Genomic DNA, 21,612 nt, shown 5'->3' with positions numbered 1-21,612 from the left:
GCACATAGATCAGCAGGTCATCCGCGTATAAGGAAACACTATGCACCGTGCCTGCTATCGGGATGCCCCAGCTCTCCCCTTCCCGCCGGAGTCGTATGGCTAGAGGCTCCACCGCCAGGGCAAAAAGCAGAGGGGACAGCGGGCAGCCCTGTCGCGTGCCCCTCTGAACCGCAAACTCCGTCGATATGTATCGGCCTAGGCGCACCCGCGATGTCAGTCCGGTGTACAGTAAGCGCGTATAGGCTAGGAGGGTGGGCCCTATGCCTACTCGCTGCAGCACCGAGAACAGAAACTGCCATGTGAGGGAATCGAAGGCCTTCTCAAGATCTAAGATGAGACAGGCCGCTCGAGGGTATATCCCCTGTACCTGATCCTGAATGTGGAAGACTCGACGTATGTTCTGGGACGTACATCTGCCGGGTATAAATCCGCACTGATCCGGGTGAACCAGAGAGCGTATAATTTGGACATATCTATCCGCCAAGGTCTTCCCGAAGAGTTTGCAATCGGCTGACAATAGCGATATTGGACGGTAGGAGGCCATTCGCTGTGGGTCCCTATGTGGTTTCAGGAACGTCACGATTACGGATTCTCGCATGGATTTCGGCAGTTCTCCCTTCTTCAGCGCCGCCGCAAACACCTCCACTAACCGAGGGACTAGGTGCACTGAAAACGTTGTGTAATATTCTAGGGGGAACCCATCCAGCCCCGGAGCTTTATTTCGGGCCAGGGCACGCAGGGCCCGCGTCACATCCGCCGAAACTAGTATGGCATCTAGGGCCTCCTTCTCTGTCCTCGTGATTGTTGGGAGAGGTAAAGGATCGAGAAAGCGATCCACTACATCCTGCGGGGTAGAGGTGGGGTCGCTATACGTCTCGGCATAGTAGTCGCGGAAAGCCCCCAGAATCTCCGCTTGGGAGTGCACTAACACCCCCCCAGGGTCCAGTATCTCGGTGATGGGCTTAACTTCCGTGTCTTGCCTGGCCAACCACGCCAGTAGAGTGCCCGTCTTGTCCCTCTCTCTATGCATCCGTGTAGCATATGATCGGAAGTTGCACCTTCGCAGATCCGCGGAGGCCGTTTGATAGGCCGTTTTGGCTTCTGCTATACGCCGCGTCTCCTCTTCGGACGTAGCGTCCCGTTTGGTGAGGGTCGCCAGGCGGTGTTCCGCGGTGGTGAGGGCCTGTTCCAATACGCGCTTAACACCCGTTATTTGCCTCAGGCACTCTCCCCGGGCCACCACCTTAAACGCATCCCATTCCACTAACCTAGATGACGCTGTCCCCGAATTGCGTGTGAAATAGTCTTGGATGCTACCTTCCTGATCGTGACGAAAGATCTGGTCTGATAGACAGTCCCGCGGTAAGCGCCACGTGGGGACCGGTGGGTGTGGGGGCCGCCAGTGTAACTGGAGAATGTGAGCATCATGATCGGATATGATCCTGCCCAGGTAGTCTGTGTGGGCGATCCTGGGCAGGATAGTCGCCGTACATAAGAAGCGGTCAAGTCGGACGCGCAAGTTGTGTGGGATGGAATGAAAGGAATACAAGCGGACCAGGGGGTGGCGCATCCGCCAGGCATCAGTGAGCGACCAGTGCGAAATCCAAGCCCGGAATCTAGTAGTTTGCTTATGCGCCGGGGAATGCAGTGGAGGCGGGTGCGATCGGTCAAGGTTCAGGTCAAGTGAGCAATTATAGTCTCCTCCCAGGACCCAGGGTATAGAAGCAAATGGGGCAAGGACCCCCGTGAGATGGTCCCAAAACTTGTCTTGGTCAACATTAGGGGCGTAAATGCTACCGAGAAGTACTACCTGTCCGTCTAGAAGACCCTCCAGTAGCGCATATCTACCTTCTTTGTCGACTACTCTCCGAAGCTCCCGGAAGGGAGTTCCCGGTCGCACCCAGACCAGCGCCCCGCGTGCATACGCAGAATAGGTTGTGGCACACAGGAGACCCCTCCATTTCAACTGCAGTTTCCCGACCTCCTTTGCAATGAGATGCGTCTCTTGTAAAAAGACTATCGGGGTGTTGTGACGCTTTGCGTAGGAATACACCGCATATCGTTTGCGTGGAGTGCGAAGCCCCCTAACATTCAGGGTGAGGATGGTGACATCAGTGTGTGGCGTGTGATGCGTCATGGTCTGTGTCTGTTCGCCAAGCGCAGGGACTACGCCTATTGAGGTGTGCATAACTCGGTCGCTCCAGGTGGCTAAGGGTGCCTGCGTCCCCCGACGCCGCGTAAGCATAAGTGGGAGATGGCTGGATGGATCAATATTGTTGTTGTTGACATATACAACAAATCGTTTCCATTTTGCTGCAAAAGAAGCTCTGGTAGTGGGATTTCTTGCTTCTTTTAGACTAGTCATACAGTCTGGTGGCAAAATTAAGTAGCCAAACTCTATGACTTCAGGAGCCAAATTGCTAAGTTGAGCTCCTTGGGGTTTGGATGTCTGATTTCTCTATGGTTCTGAGTGAGAAGGGTGGAATTGAGATACAGCTTTTGATGTTGGACAACTGATAGTTCCAAGAGTTTGGTGAACCACGGTTGATGGGCCCAAGTGGGAGCCACTAGAATCAATGTGAGGGATGTTTACCTGAGCCTCCGAAGCAGAAATGGAAGGAGAGGGAGAAGCGGAAAAGCGTAGGCAAATATCCCAGACCAATTTCTCCATAGGCCATTGCCTTTGGATTGAGGGTGAGGAAAACTGGAGGAAAAGTTTGGGCATTTTGAGTTGTCTACTGTTGCGAACAGATCGATTTGTGGGAATCCCCATTCCTGAAAGTATGGAAGGAGAATCCAGGGATGAAGTTCTCACTCGTGTAGTTGTTGCTGCTTCCTGCTGAGGTCAGCAATTTGATTTTTCACTCCTGGGAGGTGTTCTGCTAGAAGATGAATTTTGTGATAGATTGCCTAATGCCAAATGGTCTGAGTGAGTCGTGACAGTTGCGGAGAGTATGTCTGCCCCTGTTTTTGTACATAGCACATAGCGGTCATATTGTCTGTGCGGACTAGGACAACTTTCTCTATGAGGTGGGACTGAAAAGCTTTCAGTGCTAGATACACAGCTAGAAGCTCTAGATAGTTGATGTGAAGACTCTTGTACAAGTAGTCTCAAACCTTGAATTGTCAAATTAAGGAGGTGGGCACCCCAACCTGTGAGAGATGCGTCTGCTGTTAGCATGACCTGTGGAACAAGGTTGTTAAAGGGCAGCCCTGTTAAGTTTTGAGTGTTCTACTTCTGCAGAGAGTGATGAGTGCGGCTGTCTACAAACACTAGATCTGTTAATTGATCTGAGACTGATTCCACTAACGTGTTGAGCATTCTTGTAAGGGACGCATGGGTAGTCTTGTATGAGGCACTACTGCAACGCATGATGTCATCAATCCCAACAGTTGCATGAAAGTCCTGACAGCTAAGTATTGACTGGTCTGAAACTGTAGTAGCAAAGTTTGAATGTTTCGAATTCTGCCTGCATTGGGAGAGGCTAGAGCTGTGCAAGTGTTTAGAGTCGCTCCCAGATAGGACTGCATTTGTGAAGGCTGAATATGAGACTTTTGCGCATTAACTGTGAAACCCAATTGGTGGAGTTAGTCTAATGTAGTCTGAGTGTGTTGTAAACACTTTTGTTGTGTGCTGGCTTTGATGAGCCAGTCGTCTAGGTATGGGAAGACATGAATCTGTTGTCTTCGGAGACATGCTGCTGCTACTACTGGCAGACATTTTGTGAACAATCTGGGAGCAGTAGTTACTCCAAATGGGTTACTTTGAACTGATAGTGTTTTCCCGCTATCACAAGTCTGAGATATTTGCAATGTGCTGGTTTAACAGGAATGTGAAAGTATGCGTCTTAAGTCCAGTGTGGACATAAAACTGGAAGCAAATTTGAAGTGTGACCATGTGGAAGTGTTCTGACAGTATGTACAGGTTTAACGTCCTCAAGTCTAAAATTGGTCTTAAGGAGCCATCATTTTTGGGGATTAGAAAGTACTAACAGTAAATTCCTGAACCTTGGTACTGTATGAACTGGTTCTATAGCTTTTTTTTTGTTAAAAGATCCTGTACTTCATGATTGAGGAGCTGCAGGTGCTCTGAAGAGAGTTTGTGCGTGCGAGGTGGAATACTGGGAGGATTGCTGGTGAGCTCCAGGCAATAACAATGTCGGATAATGTCTAGCATCCATTCGTCTGAAGTTATGGATTGCCAAATGGGGAGAAATTGTTGAAGGCTTCCCCCGACAAGTGTTAAATGATCAGGGGGGGGGGGAAGTGAATGCAAGTCACTGTTTATTGGGAAAAGGGAGTTATGCGTTGGCGTGCTCTTACCCCTACCTTTGAAGTTGTTTCCGCTGTACCCTCCTCTATAGAAGCCTCTAGAGGAAGAGGGTTGTATGTTTGACATATATGAGGAAGCGAAGGGGTCTGAGGGTGTGCTTTTGGACCCTGCCCTATAAAATGAGCGGCAAAATGAGCCTCTGTTTGATGGGGACTGAAGTGCTCCCATGGGTTTTGCCACGTCAGAGTCTTTCTTAATCTTTTCTAAGGCCTCATATTTTTTATATTTGAAAAGATGTTGCTTGTCAAAAGGGATATTTAAAATAGACTGCTGGACCTCAGGTTTAAAACCTGAAATTCTTAGCCAAGCATGCCAACGTAGGAGAATCCGGGTGCTTCTCCCCTTGCTGCAGTGTCAGACCCATCTAACGCACATCTAATCGAGGAGTTAGATAGGAGTTTGCCTTCTTGAACAAACTCTTGTGGGAGGTGTTGGAGTAGGCCTTCCATCTCGACACCCAGTGTGCCCTGTCATACCTAGCTAGTAGGCCCTGCGTGTTGGCAATGCGCCAGTGGTTAGCGGCTCAATCAATTTAGACTCTTTGTCTCAATTGCTCGCCATTAATAAGTGGGCACACGGTGAGCATGATGACCCGAACTTTCGTACTGACCGCTGGCTCTTGGGTAAGGGCGGATATAATCGGGCCCTCTACATAAATCCACGCAAACTTCACCTTACTGGGCCCACTGCGCGTACAGTAGAGATCTGGCATGGGGTCAACAAAAAATGGGGTTGGAATAACACACTCACTAAGGCCACCCCACTCTGGGAGCCCGACATGTTGGGCAAACTTAGTCAGTGCCCTGGATTTGAAAAGTGGGACATGATAGGGATCTCGTCGGTGGGTGACATGTGGGTGAAAGGTTAGCTAGCAACATTTAAAGATATGCAGGCTAAATACCTCGTAGCTCGTACAGAGGCTTATAGATCAGCCACGCGATTGCTGCTGCCCTGCCGAAAGACGGCCCTGTGGCTGCATCCACCCCGCTGGAGGATAGGCTGTTACTCGACCCTATGCCTTCAAAAGCCATTTCCCTCACATACAAGAAGCTTCTAAACAACCGGCTGGACCCCATGACCCGATTGCGCCAGCACTAGGGGTTGGACCTGGGAGAGATCGAGAATGATGACTGGCGTGATGCCCTGGCGTCCCCCAAGGAGGTGGCCATTCCCTTGCGCCTGGTTCAATTAAAAATCCTACATCGCGTTTATTTTGACGCACGCACACTGTTTAAAATGGGTAGACGACCCGCCCCCTCTGTGCCTCTGGCGCGGTCATTTGCCAGGCACCTTCTTCCACATATTGTGGGAATGCCCTAAAATGCAAACATATTGGGGGAACATCACGAAGCAGATGGAGGGCGTGTGGTAAATCTTTGAAGGCTACCCCCCAGCTCGGTCTACTCAACATGTGGGACACCACGGATCTTACACAAGCACAACAGTCATGGTCTTCTACTGGGTGGTCACTCGCGAAACGCAATATTGCGCAGAAATGGGGAGCAGAGACGGCGCCAGGCCTGAGGGACTGGGCGATAGACATGGACAGGGCAATTATTGCCGAAAAAGACGTCTTCAAGCACAGAGGGTGCCCTAAAAAATGGGACCACAAATGGGGGAGGTGGAATAAATACAGAGGCGAATTGTGTGTATCCCCTACCATTGAGCTACAGCAAGATCGACGCCACCTACTGGAGGTCACTGGATTTAACGACACACTCCCACCCGGATGACAGCGTCAGGCTTGCTCCATAGTATGTCACCGAAAGGGATGGGACTCTTATTGCGAATGATTGTATGCCCAAGGGCGGATTGCCGCCTAACCGTTATACTCCTCAAAGTTGTACTGGGAGGTGGACTGTACTCAAGTCGTATTATATAATTTGTATTGCCATGTTTTCACTGTGGATCCATATACCAACTTATCAAAGCAATGTACCATGTCTTTTTCTTTTTGCTTAATAAAAACTGTTCAAAAAATATTAATAATTTAGACTCTGTCTTGGGGAAGTGCATCTGCAGAGACCTGCGAGTTTTCTCTCTTACGAGCATTAGATACCACTAGTGAGTCTAAGGGTAGCAGCCCTTTAATAAAAATAGGATCTAATGGTGGGAATTTGTATTTTTTGTCAACCCTAGGTGTTAAAAAGCGGCCATGAACAGGGTCCTTAAAGTACAAGTTACTACTTGTGTAACGATATATCTGTAAGAGACATTAGATAGTGATAGATTCCTTATCTTAGAATATTCCCCAGACGTCAGTCTGGATCTGGAAGGCTTTCTGCTTATCAGTACCCCTGCGTGCCAGTAGGTGGTGTCGTGCGCGCCGGGATGACGTCACAGAGGCTACTAAGACGCCATCCATGCGCGCTGGCGTCAGTTCTGTACACAACTTACCGCACCGAAACGCAGAGCCATGCGAGAAACTGACCTTTGGTGCATAAAACTAGGGCCCTAATAGGGGATGACCTTAACCCTAGTAACAGCTCGCAAAATGGGGAGGATGGGTGGGGCGGTAAGGAATCTATCACTAACTAATGTCTCTTACAGATATATTGTTACACAAGTAGTAACTTGTGCATCTGAAATTGACACGTTAGTGATCGATTCCTTACCTTAGAATAGATACCCTAGCAATACCAACCCCGGTGGTGGGTCTGTGAACAAATTACACCAGAAAGTCACGGAGTACAGAACGGCCAAAGAAGCCGTCTCTCCGGACCGGATTGTGAAGACAGTAGTGCTGGGTAAACGTGTGCAGCGAGGCCCACGTAGCTGCCTGACAAATATCCTGCAAGGGGACAAAGCGTCCCAAAGCAGTAGTGGCTGCAGTTGCCCTGGTCGAATGGGCACGCAGTCCCACAGGAGGCTCCTTCTAGGCCAAGGAGTAACATGCTTTGATGCACAGAACGACCCACCGAGAGATGGTCCGTTTGTGCACCGCCCGACCTCTTTGGGCACCCACGTAGCCAATAAAGAGTTGATCATCCACCCGGATCTGCTGTGTAGGCTGCAGATAGAATGCAAGCGCACGTTTTGGGTCCAGACGGTGGAGCCGCTCTTCTTCCATTGAAGGATGCGGAGGCGGAAAAAAGATGGGCAAAGTGATGGTCTGCCCGATGTGGAAGGGCGTGACAACCTTTGGCAAGAAAGAAGGATGTGTCCTCAGAACCACCTTGTCCGGATGAACAGAAAGGAAAGGAGGTTTGGAAGAAAGAGCCTGGAGCTCACTCACTCTCCTGGCAGAGGTGATAGCAACCAGGAAAGCCGTCTTGAGAGTAAGACGTAAGGGACTGTTATGAAGGGGCTCAAAGGGAGCACACATCAGAAAAGTCAAGACAAGATTAAAGTCCCACTGAGGCTTTATGAAGGGCACAGGTGGGAACGTATGCGTAATGCCCTTAAGGAAACGGTTAGCAACCTGGGACTTAAAAAGAGAAGGCTGATCTGGAAGCCGTAGAAAGGCAGAGATGGCCAAAAGATAACCTTTAACAGTGCCCAGAGCAGAGCCCTGCTGGGCCAAGAAGAGAAGGAACAGAAGAACCTCAGAAAGAGGGGCAGAAAGGGGATCCACAGTCTTAGTTGTGCACCATACCACAAACTTGTTCCATCTACAGGCGTACACCGTTTTAGTGGAGGGACGCCTGGCTGCCAGGATGACATCACAGACTTCGGGAGGAAGATCGAAAGGTGTCAACTGTCGCCGCTCAATCTCCAAGCATGGAGGCGGAGGCTGGACAGGTTCGGGTGGGGGACCGTCCCCTGCTGCTGCGACAGAAGATCCTCCCGAAGAGGCAGTCAGATCGGGGGATCGATGCTCATACTGAATAGATCGGGATACCATACTCTTCGAGCCTAGTCCGGAGCCACAAGAAACGCGAATTATTTTTCCTGTAATGCTTCATTATGTCCTTGTTTACCTCACTGATGCACATCTTGTGTCAGAAGTTGATATAATTTCAAGGGGGACTTGGGAACTTTTGACCCCCTCACCTATTGTTATTACACTGGGTGAACCAATTCTCTGGAGCAAGATACAAGATATCTAGAGACTTAATACATGGTGGCAAATGGCGGAGGAGTTCTCCACTGCCTGTAGAAATTATGCTTATATCAAATAATGGAGGCCCAGCGTAATCCCCATATACATTCTGGGAAGCCTCTAAACGAGTGTTCCAAAGTCATGCCATGGGTTATGTAGCTCAAATATAGAAGGACATAATCAATTAGTGGTGCTCATCCAAGCTCACGTCATGGAATGATATAAGAGTATAGGTGATCGGCTTAACAAATGATGCTGTTATCCATTAAAGGTACCCAGGTCACACTGAAACAATGCCCACCTGATGATGGGGTAAACAAGCATAGGGACCAGGTGGGAAAACATATTGTACCAGGCTAGGACAGACCCCCATGAGGCATGTGGATCAGGTCAGTTGTGCTTCAACAGAGTGTTTGGTAGAAAACTAACATGTGGCTGAAGATTTTGTCTATCTCTATACTAATCTACAGAGCAGGAGAGAAGCCCTAGATTACACTGTGAAGGATTCCATACTTGCCACTATACCCTCCCCTCCCCTCACCTAGCTCTAGCAGGTAGGGAACAGCTAGATCTTGAAACCTATGAAAATTAATTGCCTATCCCCTCCTCTGAGATCTCAAAAGGGAAGATGCCAGGGCCTAATGGCATTCTAGCACTAGTCTTTCATAGTTTTCCTCTAAATTAGCACCTTCTCTAATTAATATATTACACCAAGCAGCCAAGGACAAATCTCCTCGCCAGACTTCCGACAAGCATTACAGTTCTGTTATGAATTCTTTGGCTCAAAGTGAAGGTTATGGTTTTATACCTGGTAGGGCTACCAGCCAATCTGAGACCATCATAATGCCTTGGCTCTTGCAACACACATACAAGACCATTGACACTTGCTAGACTTGGAGAAGAACGTTTACGAAGTCAGCTGGGAGTTTGTTTAGCATACTATCTGGACTGGGCCCAGCTACTAATGTTACACCCCCTACTATATAAACAACTACATGCTGCAGTTTGGGTGAATGAAAAGCTTTTGCGATTGAGGAGGATACCCGACAAGGATGCCTGCACTCAACTTTATAATTTACAATCTCCATTGAACTCTTGGTCCAGAGATTAAGGGATGATGGTTTGGTAAGAGTACCACTGGTCAGAAGAGCTAAAGGATCATGTGTCGCTGTCATGTAATGGGAGATCTTGTATCAGTTTTAGCAGTATTCAGGTCTACAAGTAAACAGGTCTGAGACCATCATTCATCCAGTTCATAGAACGCTTGAAGAGACAATATAAGGCTTTGGTCTTCAATTTCCAGATGCTTATAGCTTACTGATTCTAACCTAAGTCTCAAATTCCCTGACACAATTCTGGACTAGCAATATTACGCCTCTTATATGCTGTGGGTCATGGGGCACTGTACTGTCCTTCCACATTCCCTTCTGTGAGGCATCACAATCAAACAATCATTGGCATAGCCAATAGGTCTCGCCTTATAAGTGTTTAGCCATGGAACAGTTGATGTTGCATCAAGGATATTGTGCTGCATAATTAAATATTTATAAGGTCCCAAAGGGGAGACCTATTGGCTATGCCAATGCTTGTTTTGTGAAAGCATTTATACAATATTTTTGTTTTGTGTGTTTGTGGTTTATATGACGGGGAAAAAAGTAACTTTGCAATTATGCTCTAATGTTGCCAACGGAGGAGTTGTTTCTGTTACCCAAAGTACCGTGGACATCTGATTTGTCAACATTACCAGAGCCGAGAGCTCACCATGGGATAATATTTTAAAGCCTGGCTGCCTGATATCTGGCAACACTGACCCATATTACTCTTATCTGAATTCCATGGCTAGACACTTCAAACAAGAAAACAGCAATTTGTAAAAGGGAAGCGCGAAGCTATGTTTTGGTGCGTGTGTGTATGTATGTGCGCATACTTAAGCAGAACCCGTAAAGGTTCAGAGTACAACCTGACCAATGAAAACAGCATCCTCTATTTTAAAAGGTACAAAAGCTTCACTCAATCGCCCTGCAGCTGCTTACACGGCATCGACGACCCTGTTATTTGTTGTATGATATGTGGATTCATTTGTATTTTCTTTACATAAAAGAGTTCATAGGCTAACAGTTTGCAGACAATGCTAAGTGACGTTTCCTGTTGGCCTTAAGCTCTTCAAATAAAACCAAGCCGGTGCCTCTTGAAGTGTGCTGCATTTCCATAAAAGTGTGTGGGTTCTGCCAGGACATCGGTGTTCTGCAGCCCTTTAAAGCAGCTCAGTGCAAAATGTTTTTCCGATAATACTAATTGCTTTATTTGGACACAAAATCATGAAGTTATTTTGAAAAAATGTATGAATGTTTATTTGTGTTGCTATAATCTTTTATTTCCTTTGATGCCATAGACAGGAGATTTCCACTAGCATGAACTGAAGAGGATGTGGCATAATGGCAATCTTTATGTACTTTGGTGCTGGGGAGCAAGGTTCTAGTCTGACTTGAGCGTATTATCCATTATCTTCTTCTGAAAACAAGGTGCGCACACATTTCAAATAGATTCCAGTGCAAAATTACCATATGCTACAGCAACACTGACAAGCATCTTAACTGCAAGCCCTGTTTCCATTTGTTAGAGGATGGCAAGCATTGGATTCACTGCAGCTTACAACCGAATGCAAATTGTAGAAAAGTTAAAGTGACCGTGAAGTGAAAGCAGCTGCGCGAGCTTGTGAAATCTGACAGATTGCACACTGTGCGTTGCTGCCCATAACCGCAAGCCGTAGGCCTTTACACACGCATGAGCGTGTGAAAAGTCCAGAGCGATTACAAGAGGTCGTTTTACTAGGCTCGACCTAAAAACAGATCTCCCTACCAAAAGATTCACTTCAAAAGAGCTTTCTGTGGAAAAATAAAGTGTAAGGAAATCAGTCTTTTCTGCGTGGTCACCCAGGAGTCCTCACCGCCTGCTTAACCCCATAGTTTTGCTGCCTTTAGAAATCAGTGCACTTTACCACTGCTAATCAGTATTAATGTGTCTGTGCTCCCCCTGTAAACATGGTCAAAATGGCTTACTCCTAACTGGCATTTTAACATGCCTACAAGCCCCTAATATATGGCAGAAAGTATACCCAGGGCTTGGAAGTTAAATGCCACCAGTGGACTTCAGCACCTATTGTGCCATCCACTACCCTGGCAGTGCAAACATGGCTTCAAGTCTACCAAAATAGCCTGATTGTGGCAGTGCAAAAAATGCAATTCGAACTGTCAAAATAAAGCCTTCTGACAGGTTAAAATTTCCCTTTCAAATATTAATAATTCACCCGAGGTAGACCTTGTCACCTACAAGACAGGGTGCATTGCATTTAAAAGTAGGACTTGTAGAAATCTAATGTTAACACGTCCTTACAGTGACTAGCACCAAAAAGCTATTTTTCACTGTGGCAGGCCCAGCTGTTTTATGTAGAAAACCATGTTATCTAGAAAAACAGATTACATTTGTAATACCTTATATCAGGAATGAAACTAGCTAGAAAAATATTCAAACAACTATTTTCAATAATTATTAAAAGTCTAATTTAATGATGAAGTCGGATTTTTTTTTTTTAATCAATATGAAGGAAAAGTAACTTTTAGAAACAAATCCGTACCCTGCCTTAATTTCCGGAAGGCTAAATTTGCATGAGCTCACCCAATTCTGCCAGAATAGGTGTCGAAGAGATGTGGAGTGAAGATCTCAAGTTAATTTAGGGACTTTAAGGGTTCATCCTGAAGAGGGTTATGATTATTCTAGGAGGTGGGTAGTTACCCAACCCAATTAATAATCCAATTTCTTACACAAAGTAATGACCAAATATTTAAATATTTCAAATATGCTTAAGACCTGGAGCATCCGTGTGGGAGACATCTTGTCTTAGTACCACTCCCCACATTTAATGGTTATAAAATAGTGCAATTATGGGTCAAAATGTGACCCAGCATACGTCACTGAAAGATGGATGCTGGGCGACCACTCAAACCAACATTACTTATATGGAGGCAGACTCATCTTGTACTAATGTGTTCTTGAAGTCTGCAAGCTTGTCTATGCTGAATTAAATTTTACAGGGTGAAACACCCCTATTGGTGGTAATATATCGGCTCCATGGTCTCCACCATCTCAGATTTTTCAAGTTAGGATGATGTGGGACTCTTCCACTGACCGCTTTGGGCCTTTGCAAGCCTACAAGAATTTGACCTTCACCAAGCACGATGTTTCGTATAAGTACAGATGCAGTATGCCTCGTCTCCTTATCAGAAAGGTTCCAATAAAATTGTGTGCTTCAATCCCCTTGAAAATAATCTTACGATGGGTGCACAAGGGGATAAAAAGATTTATAAATCATGCAAGTCCTCAGTTAGCAATTCACCTTTCCTGCAAAGTGGATGGCTAAGAGGAATGAACATATGCTTTAACTTAGAGAGATTGATCTGATGTAACAGGATAATCCCAGAAACACCAGAAAATGTGGAAACCCTGCCAGGTACATTTCCAACCAGAATAGTTAAGTGAGATAGGGGTTCATTCTATAGGGGTTTTCGATTTGTCCACGGCCTCCTTTTGTCATTGAATTTGGGTCAGTGGCAGCCTTTGGTACACTACAGAGTAACTGTGGTCAACACCTTATATGAAAGATACAGGTCTATTGCTATCTAGTTTTTAACAATAATGTAATGCATTACATGTAAATACTGTTTTTAATAAAATATAGTGAAACTGATTTATTTTTAAAATAAGATATGTCCTGCCAAGCGGGATCTGAATACAACTGGTTGGTGAAAAGATGCTAGGGAAGCATTCAACATGATGCTATGTTTTTCTGCGAATTAGCCATTAGGTGAGTCAATACAAACAAATCCAATTTTACCTGCTCACCAGGACTTTCCCTCATATACAGTGCTTTAAGTACACTAATGCCATGTAAAGCCCCGTAGTCCCTAAATTTGAAGCCCAATGTCAGGTCATAGCAGATATTTGTGATGCAACATTATCTTGTAATATTCCTCAAGAATATCCTGGAGAACATTACAGAAGAACTTCAGACAAACCACAGTGGTCGAGACCTAGTGAAGTAACAAGGAATTAAAGAATAAAAATAATAATCTGAAATGACAATGACAACTATAAGAAATGTTCCACAGCCAACAAATTCACCTATATGCTAATATAGTCCACTACAGAGAAACACCAAGACACATTCTAAATTAGATTTACAGACCACTAACTAATCTTCTGGGAATATAATCAGGCATGATGGTGAAATAAGAGCAATACTATCTTCAGCAGTACAGTATATTGACCTATTTTAAAATGTACTGCATTTTATTCCACTCATCCTACTGATATAAGCAGGTAAACAGAGTGAGCATTTCTAATAGTCTTATAGGCCATACTGGAGAGCTGCCATTTGAATGAGATGTATAGTTTTACACTGGGTTTTAGAGCTTTTTTTAAATTGTGTTTTATTGGTGAAGAAGGATAGATGACTTAGAGCTATGATGCATTTGTCAAGGTATTAAGGAGGGAGAACAATGTACATTTTCTTTGCTCGATTCTAGTGGTCACAAGCCAGGCGAAAAAGCCAGTGAGACACAAGATCTTGAAATTCAAGCTGCTAAGTGACTCGGACGCATTCAGTTTAAAAAGCTTGGTGGAAAATATGAAGTTAAAGAATGTGCATAGATTACACGTATGTGCGGAGCTCGTTCAGGCATATGGAGTGGCATAAGTGGTTTCTAGACTTATTAAAGGGTGGTTATCAATATACAACACCTGGGAACGAGAGACAAACATGCTGCGGAAATTAAAACAATTAAGAAAAACAATCATATCTTATTAATAACTGTGTTTATTTCTAGGAACAATAAATACTTAGCATATACATGCTCTGAAAGTAGATTACTGAAAGAAAACTATTTGTCATACCCGGGACACAGGAACGATGTTAGTAGTACATTGGTTTTCCATTTTTCACCACCAAAAGCTGTTGAAAAAAGGACAGCAAATATAATTGAGCAAAGCAATGTCTTGTGCAAGTGATCATAAGTGAAAATACAACAAATGTTTTATTTCCCGGATAGAAAATTCCAAATTAATAAACCAATGCATTCACCCATAATATATATATATATATATATATATATATATATATATATAAATTTTATTTTAAGAAAAAGGTCCATGCATTTCCACAGAATATGACATTAGGTAGTCAAAGTGATTTTTAAAGCATACAGTTCCTAACTAATAATAACAGGTAGAATGATTAAAAAGAAATCTTTTCACTGGGAGACCAGATTTACTGATGGACATGTTGCATGTGTGTAAATAAATCAAACATTCTAGGAATGCAAAAGACATCGGTTTCAAAGTCTTGCATATTACATGAAATTGATAATCTACATTATAACGAGCAAGCTTTTCAAATATTCAGGGTACTATCTACTCAACTAACATTTGACAGCAACATCTGCTTCTCATCAGCAATCTAGCTATAACCCATGGATGTTTAAAATGTAACTCAAACAGGGGATAACAGGGAGAGGGGTACTGGGAGGAGCAGCACTTGGCTGGGAAAAGGTATTAAGGACAACTAGAGATTTCTAAGGGCTAGTACTATGGAATGTCCTCTACTTTGTTTTTAGTGGAAGACTATTTCGTCCTTAATCTGTTCAGTGACATGATGAAATAATACACTGGTGTAGTAGAAAAGAAAATTGGGATATATTTAAAATATGAGGTTTTATTGTTTCATGAACGCACCTATAATAACCAGGATTTTTTCATTCCGACTGCTGTTGTCGATGGGAATCTATTTCAGATAGAATATTTCCTAAAATGAGTTCGTTTTCACTTTGGCTGTTGCTAGGGAAAACATTCAATGATCTCTTTTGAATTAATTCATTGGTATGTGTTACACTACAGTGTTGAGCTTAAAGAAAACTAGAGACTGGTAAAGATTAGCTAATGAGAAGACAAAGTTGTTTATGTGTAATCCAAGTTTCTCAACAGGGATATTCGCTCTGAATGGATAAACTGAATAAAATCTGCGTGTACCCGTACCTGCTAGATGCAAAAACATTTTTAATAAAACTAAGGTTTCCAAATAAAATTCCAATTAACTTGTCAGCAAAATTATTTAACACAACAATACATTTGGCTGAAAACATTAATGCAAAATACCACTGTAGCGCAAGAAAAAAGAATCATGAAATTGTGTACTAATTAGTGTAAAAAAACAAACAACTAGGAGGCCGTGCTCCTTTATGAACTTTGGAAGACTACCCTGAGATATCTTCTTGCCTTTAATGAAATCAGGCAGAATCCCATAGGAAAGAACCCCAGTTATAAAAACGTGAATATTTAGTCTTTTTGTGCCCCCAAATTGCTTCACCGAATTATCACAATCACTTGTGTTAAAATACTGATATTAATGTAAATATTAAACCACAGTTTTCATGAAGTCTTAACAAGATATCTTTAAATATCACAAATCCAGAGGAAAATCTTGCACATAGTTTAATGTATTCCGAAAAACCTAGAGAGACTGTGGCCAACGATGGCCATGGTTGGGAACCAATGACCAAATCCAGGGTCATGTGCTGGGGAAAAAATTATTTTTGACTGGATGGGCACTACAGCTGTGTAGGGTGGTACACCCAACAGTGAGATTCCCCGAGGGCTCTGTTGTGTTCAAGGTCTTCCTCTACATGGAAACATCAAGTCAGGACTGCTGCCTCTTCATAATGTAACATGTTGGCAAAGCACGTTTTACTTGGAAGGGGATGCACTGAAGACCACTGGGCCCTGGTTTCCAATCACGATCTGTTTAATGTTGTCACCTACCAAATTACAGTCTTTATGGTGTTGCACATCACCCTCTGGATATTTTAGACTGCTCTTGTACATACTCAGACATTTGTTTGAGGGGCATGTTGAGAAAACAATAATGAAATTCATCACGGTGATAACAGATACTGTACGACTTCAAATTAGAGAGAATAAACTGCAGGTTTGATAAAGTAGTTAAAACTCAGAAGGCTAGCAAATAAGTCTGATTTTGCACTCACACCAGGTCATGCACAAGTCTATGGACATTGGATTATAAAACTAAACATTCCACTGTGTAAGAAGTAATTGGTTTTTGAATGGCTGCGACTTTGTAACTCTCTTGGATAGACATAGACGGTGTCACTTTACACAACATTTCCAGGTATATAGCTGTCGAAAATAAAGATGATTAGCTCCCATTGTATGGGATCTTAATCCTTTTGAGGAATACGTTTCAAAACTAAACAAAGACCTCACTCAATTTGGACTTTCATCTATACACTGCAAATCCTCCTACTTACATTTGTAGAATCTAGCAGCAACATATCCTGCTGGAGTTCCAAGCAGTACCCAGAGGACTACTGCACACGTCATCAATGCTCCTCTGTTTGCAGGTGACAAAAATCCCAAGCAGGCAAAAACTATATTACAAAATAAAAGTTAAATGTAATTGCCATCAACTACAGTAAAATAAACAAAAAAACACTTAGTAAAATGTTCAGCATGCAGTCAAATAAATATAAACAGTGAGCCTCCATTATCAACTAATTGTAATTGCCATAGGCAATGATTGTAGCTAATAACAAGTGCATCTCAAGCTACTGAACAATACAAGGATGTGGAATTCCTATAGCCCCACGCCCAGGACATATTGTTGAGTATCAAGAGCAACAAGTTTTCATGTGTATTTTGTGCTTGGGGCAAGTAGGGCCAACCCCCTACAGCACAAACCCATTGGCTGCCAGTTTACAGTAAAACATCATGGATTAGGGAAGGGCATTGTCTGCAGTTCAGATCATATTTGTATCCATAAGTTAATGCTGTTCAGACTTGTATTTATGGTTCAATAATACAAAGCCCTTATTATTAGGGTGAGCGCTCTAAGTAAATGTTAGCTCCGACTGCACTACTGACTGGTTCCAGTATACAAATGTGCACACACATTTTCAAAGTTGAGCAATTTGAAGCTAGGTATAATGCTCTCTGATAAGATGCAAATATTTTTAGAAGCTTGAAAGCAAGATGATTCTTTGCTTTCAAAACAAAATGTTCACGTAAAAATGCAAGCAGGAAAAAACAATTAGATAAACTACTGTAAAAGTTAAGGTACAATTTCTTTGCAGCATCATTTAGTAAAATGTGTTAATGTATGCTAGTATTACCCAAAACTATTCATAATGGAAAATAAGTGTAACGAGTTTCAATAAGATTATAGGAAACATAAAAATAAACAAGATATGGCAAATCCATAGGTCTGAAATTGGTAGTCAGCCTTTTGGCTTTGTCAATGCATGTCTTGTTTTGGCATGGTTTTTGTAAAGCCTTATTGGTGTGGGAGCTGCTGGCCCCTCACCATTATAACAAACATTGGCAAAAGCTAAAATTGCTTTCAGTCTCAAAAAGCACACATTGCCACAGTAGTTCCTTGCACTGAACAAAACTACTTTGTGTGCCGATAGACTCCTTGTGAAAGAGCAGAAGGCTCTCACTCACAGTGAAACAAGCTGATCGACCGAGAGAGAGACAGAATTTTAATAAACACAAAAGGTCATACTTAACGTCAGACCTAATTAGGGGTCCAATTATTAAAGAAAGTCTCAATAGTGCACCCATGTCCTGTGTTACATGGAGATCTATGGCTTTCAAGAATTCACAAGAATTTACATGAGTAGGCCAAGAAATTGTACTCCTAGAAAATATTTGTGAACTGCATTTTAGCATGAGCAAATATACATGTGCAGATTTGCTCATGCAAAAATCTAGGTGTTTGCAAATTCACTTTCTCGCCAACAACTTTTTTCACAACCCTGGAAGAAGTTTTAGGTCTGCTATTGTCGGGAGTCAATCTCCAATCTTTCTCAGTATGGGAAAAGATTAGAGAAGAGTTGGTGAAACCCCTTAAAATACACAAGTTAGTAGGTTTGCACAGACTCAAAATGGCATTCCAACCAGGAGCTACCTTCAGCTCTAATATGTAGATCTGCAGAAAGGCGGTAACATAAGGAAATCGCTAGTATTCAAACCCTATGTTATGAGCTCTGCCATAATCAGAGAGGCTATTTCAGAGCTTTTATATAATGAGATTGCTGCAATAACTACGCGGCACCAAAGGGACAAGTGGATTTTGTTACAGGACAAGTAGATTTATGAAGCAACTTGCCTTATGGACAAGTAGATAATTTATTACTTTTCACAACCCTGACCATAGGTCCAACTGTACATTTATATTATAATGTTACTTATCATGACATGCATAGAACTATACTAGGTTGAATATTTGCATATGAAGGCATTAGTTACAATTAAGTTACAATGCACAGTAAAGGTATAGTTTGACCTTTTTTTCTACATCAGGCTATCACCTGAAAAAACACATCTTTAATATTCCTTAATTTTCTTGAACACAAACAGCCACTTTGAAGTTTATTTTCCTAACCCTGTTTCTTCACTCACAGGTGCCATTAACACACCAAAACCCCCTAAGTACTAGTCTTTCTATCCTTCATGCAAAACCTTTGTAGTTATCACAATTGCAATCAAGGAAAATAATTTTAAACAGCTACGTAAGCAATTCTTTGCCCTGCAAACTGTATGAAAACTTCAAAATGATCTTCTAGGCTTACAAAATAGGCAATGATGAAATAATCCAATTCTTGGCTAAATCAAGCATCACTTTTTAACAGGTGGTCGATTTCTCATTATTTGACAATTTGTACATACTATATACATTTGTTTTAAATAATATAGTACAATATGGTGGCTCCCAGAAAACTATACAACATAAAATTGGAGTCATGATTTTTCGACAGCTTTATTGCATATAAATCTAAGACAAATGTACATATATAATTCCAATGATTACCCTGATAATGTGGATAATCTATGCCTCTATTTTGAGATGCATGTTTTTCACTAGTATACAATAGAGGTAAGTCTTGTATTAGTTCAACATAAAAACCAATAGGTTTCTTACAAGGAAGAATTTAGAGATCAGGGAAAAATTACAGGACTACTTCACAAAAGCAGGGCATTCTGAATAAGATCGGTTTGGGAACATATATTTTCCATCAAACGGATAGGCACATACCTATAAAAAGCACAGAAAAATGAAAAGGCGGTCCAGGAACTTCCAAGCATTCTGCATTTCTTTGGTTGTCCTAATAAAATTTACATTTTCAAGTTCACATGGGTCCCCAGGTTGGGCATTAACCCGCAATGTTTTCTTCCGTGTGTAATATGGGATGACCTTTCAATTATATTGAAGGGAGCAATATCTTGCACGGACAAGGCCTATGCACAGCAACATCATACATTTCAAAGAAGGAAAAATCTTGGAGAGAGTTAACTTGTACCGACTGGTCAAATCGCTCTCACCCATAATCCTTAGGAACTACAAAACACTGCATAAAGCCTCTCTTATCCTATTCACACCAGAAAGCCAAGGTCACCACTCATAAAACCAGGGTGATTACAATGAAAGATGTGTTTCACACACAACTCAATGGTGAAATCCACACTTCTTTCGTTTCAATCTCATTACGGATAAATAAAATGCCTCTTGCTGAGAATTGTCAAAACCACAGCTGGTATAAAATGTTACCTTAGTCAAATAAATGTTGTCTAGGATCAGGCAAGTAACAGCTGGCCTACTTGTGTACCCTCACAAAGATGACACCCATACATTCAGAGAAGAGAGGATTGGGAAAGGCAGCTATAACTCATGTGCAAGCACCCAATATCATTTAAATGAGGCATACACGTATATGTTATGTACAGTTAGTATGTGTATGTATAGTTTGTACTCTGATTTAGATGCATTTCGGTCCACGTTTTCTCTGGGAAATTTCTCATTCTTTAAATCTTATTTCACAATTTATATGCGTTCCAAGATCCCACAATTGAGCAGCATACGTTAACTATTCATGGAAAGAAGATCCTTGACGGGCAAACAAACTTTCAGTTAAATGCATTTCACAGATACACCCCAAACATTTGCAAATGTATTTTCTAGTTATAACTCCGTAGTTTATTGCTAAATCAAAGGTATGGACAGACTAACCTTCATAAGACCATTTTGGGATATCTTTGTACATCCGGAAAACATTAGCTGGGTTTTTGATATCAGGTGGAAATTAGTATTTCTAACTATCCGACTATGTACTGGTTGAATGCAGGTAAACATTTGTCTAGAACTCCAAAGATACAAACCCTGTTCCATCCTTATAATCCAGTTGGACATGGTAGTAAATATAGACTTTTTTCACTTCTAGGGTTTGAAGAGACCACTGCCTAAGAGAAAAGCCTTACTAGAGTTGTTCTTAAGTGATAAGTCACCTCTACAATAATTTTTTCTCCTGAAGTAAGACTGCCCTCACTTCTAACTTTCTTTTTTAGAGCAACACTTCCTTCTGGGGTGAAGATGATTTGCTCTCTCCCATAGAGCGAGGGCAGACTTTGGGAAGATTTCTTGGTTCCAAGTGGCACTAGAACTTGAGAAGGAACCTCTGAAACAACTAACATTTGGGCTGTAAAACCTCAAACTATTTGGCTGATTTAGGAATGAGCTCTCTACTTACAGCACACCATTAACATCAAGCTGAAACCCCCAACAACATGTTGACACCAAGCCAGGTAGCAAAGCGGCTCCTGACAATAAATGGGAATGGTGGCGATTGCACCAAGGCTTGTAAGGTCCCCTTGAGTGGGTACCAACAGGGTCAGAAACGCAGGTCAGTCACCTCAGTTGCTGCAGTGGGACTCTTAAGTCAAAGGAAATGCACTTTATCTGAAAGAGATCGGATGTATTTTGTCAGCAGGCCAAGCTTGGCACACAGGCCAATTACATTTCTGTCCTTGTATTTCTGCTGAGGCACTTTCTCAAAGATCTTACATTCATCAACACTTTCAATGTTATACAATGTAAAGAATATACAGCTGAGGCAATTTCAGTTGGAGAGGAGTACAAAGATAATGCACCTTCCTTAAACATTTTAAAATACGACAATCGTCAAAACACACAAGGCAAAAAAAAGAGTCAAATCATATTTTCAGAAGGAGTTTGAAACAGAGCAAGTCATTACTAAGGTCTTCTTGATCCACACACAGAAAGAGTAAATATTTTTTAACTGACAATGCATATATCATAGGTTTTCATCAGAGGCTG

At 42.6% G+C, this 21,612-nt stretch overlaps 1 protein-coding gene across 1 annotated transcript in view; it reads right to left on the bottom strand.

Annotated features, from left to right (window-relative positions):
• TM9SF2 (transmembrane 9 superfamily member 2) overlaps positions 1-21,612 on the bottom strand; it is a 262,110-nt gene that overhangs the window by 103,899 nt on the left and 136,599 nt on the right. Inside the window, exons 11-12 of the mRNA XM_085622258.1 lie at positions 16,751-16,870; positions 14,325-14,382 (exon numbers count right to left, since the gene is read on the bottom strand). Of these exons, the coding sequence (XP_085478384.1) occupies positions 14,325-14,382; positions 16,751-16,870 (178 nt within the window). The remainder of the gene's footprint in view (positions 1-14,324; positions 14,383-16,750; positions 16,871-21,612) is intronic.

This window comes from Triturus cristatus, chromosome 8, assembly GCF_964204655.1.
Source record: "Triturus cristatus chromosome 8, aTriCri1.1, whole genome shotgun sequence".
Classification (NCBI taxonomy): Eukaryota; Metazoa; Chordata; class Amphibia; order Caudata; family Salamandridae; genus Triturus; species Triturus cristatus.
Note: the sequence above shows the minus strand (reverse complement) of the source record. Positions and strands in the feature narration are given on the sequence as shown.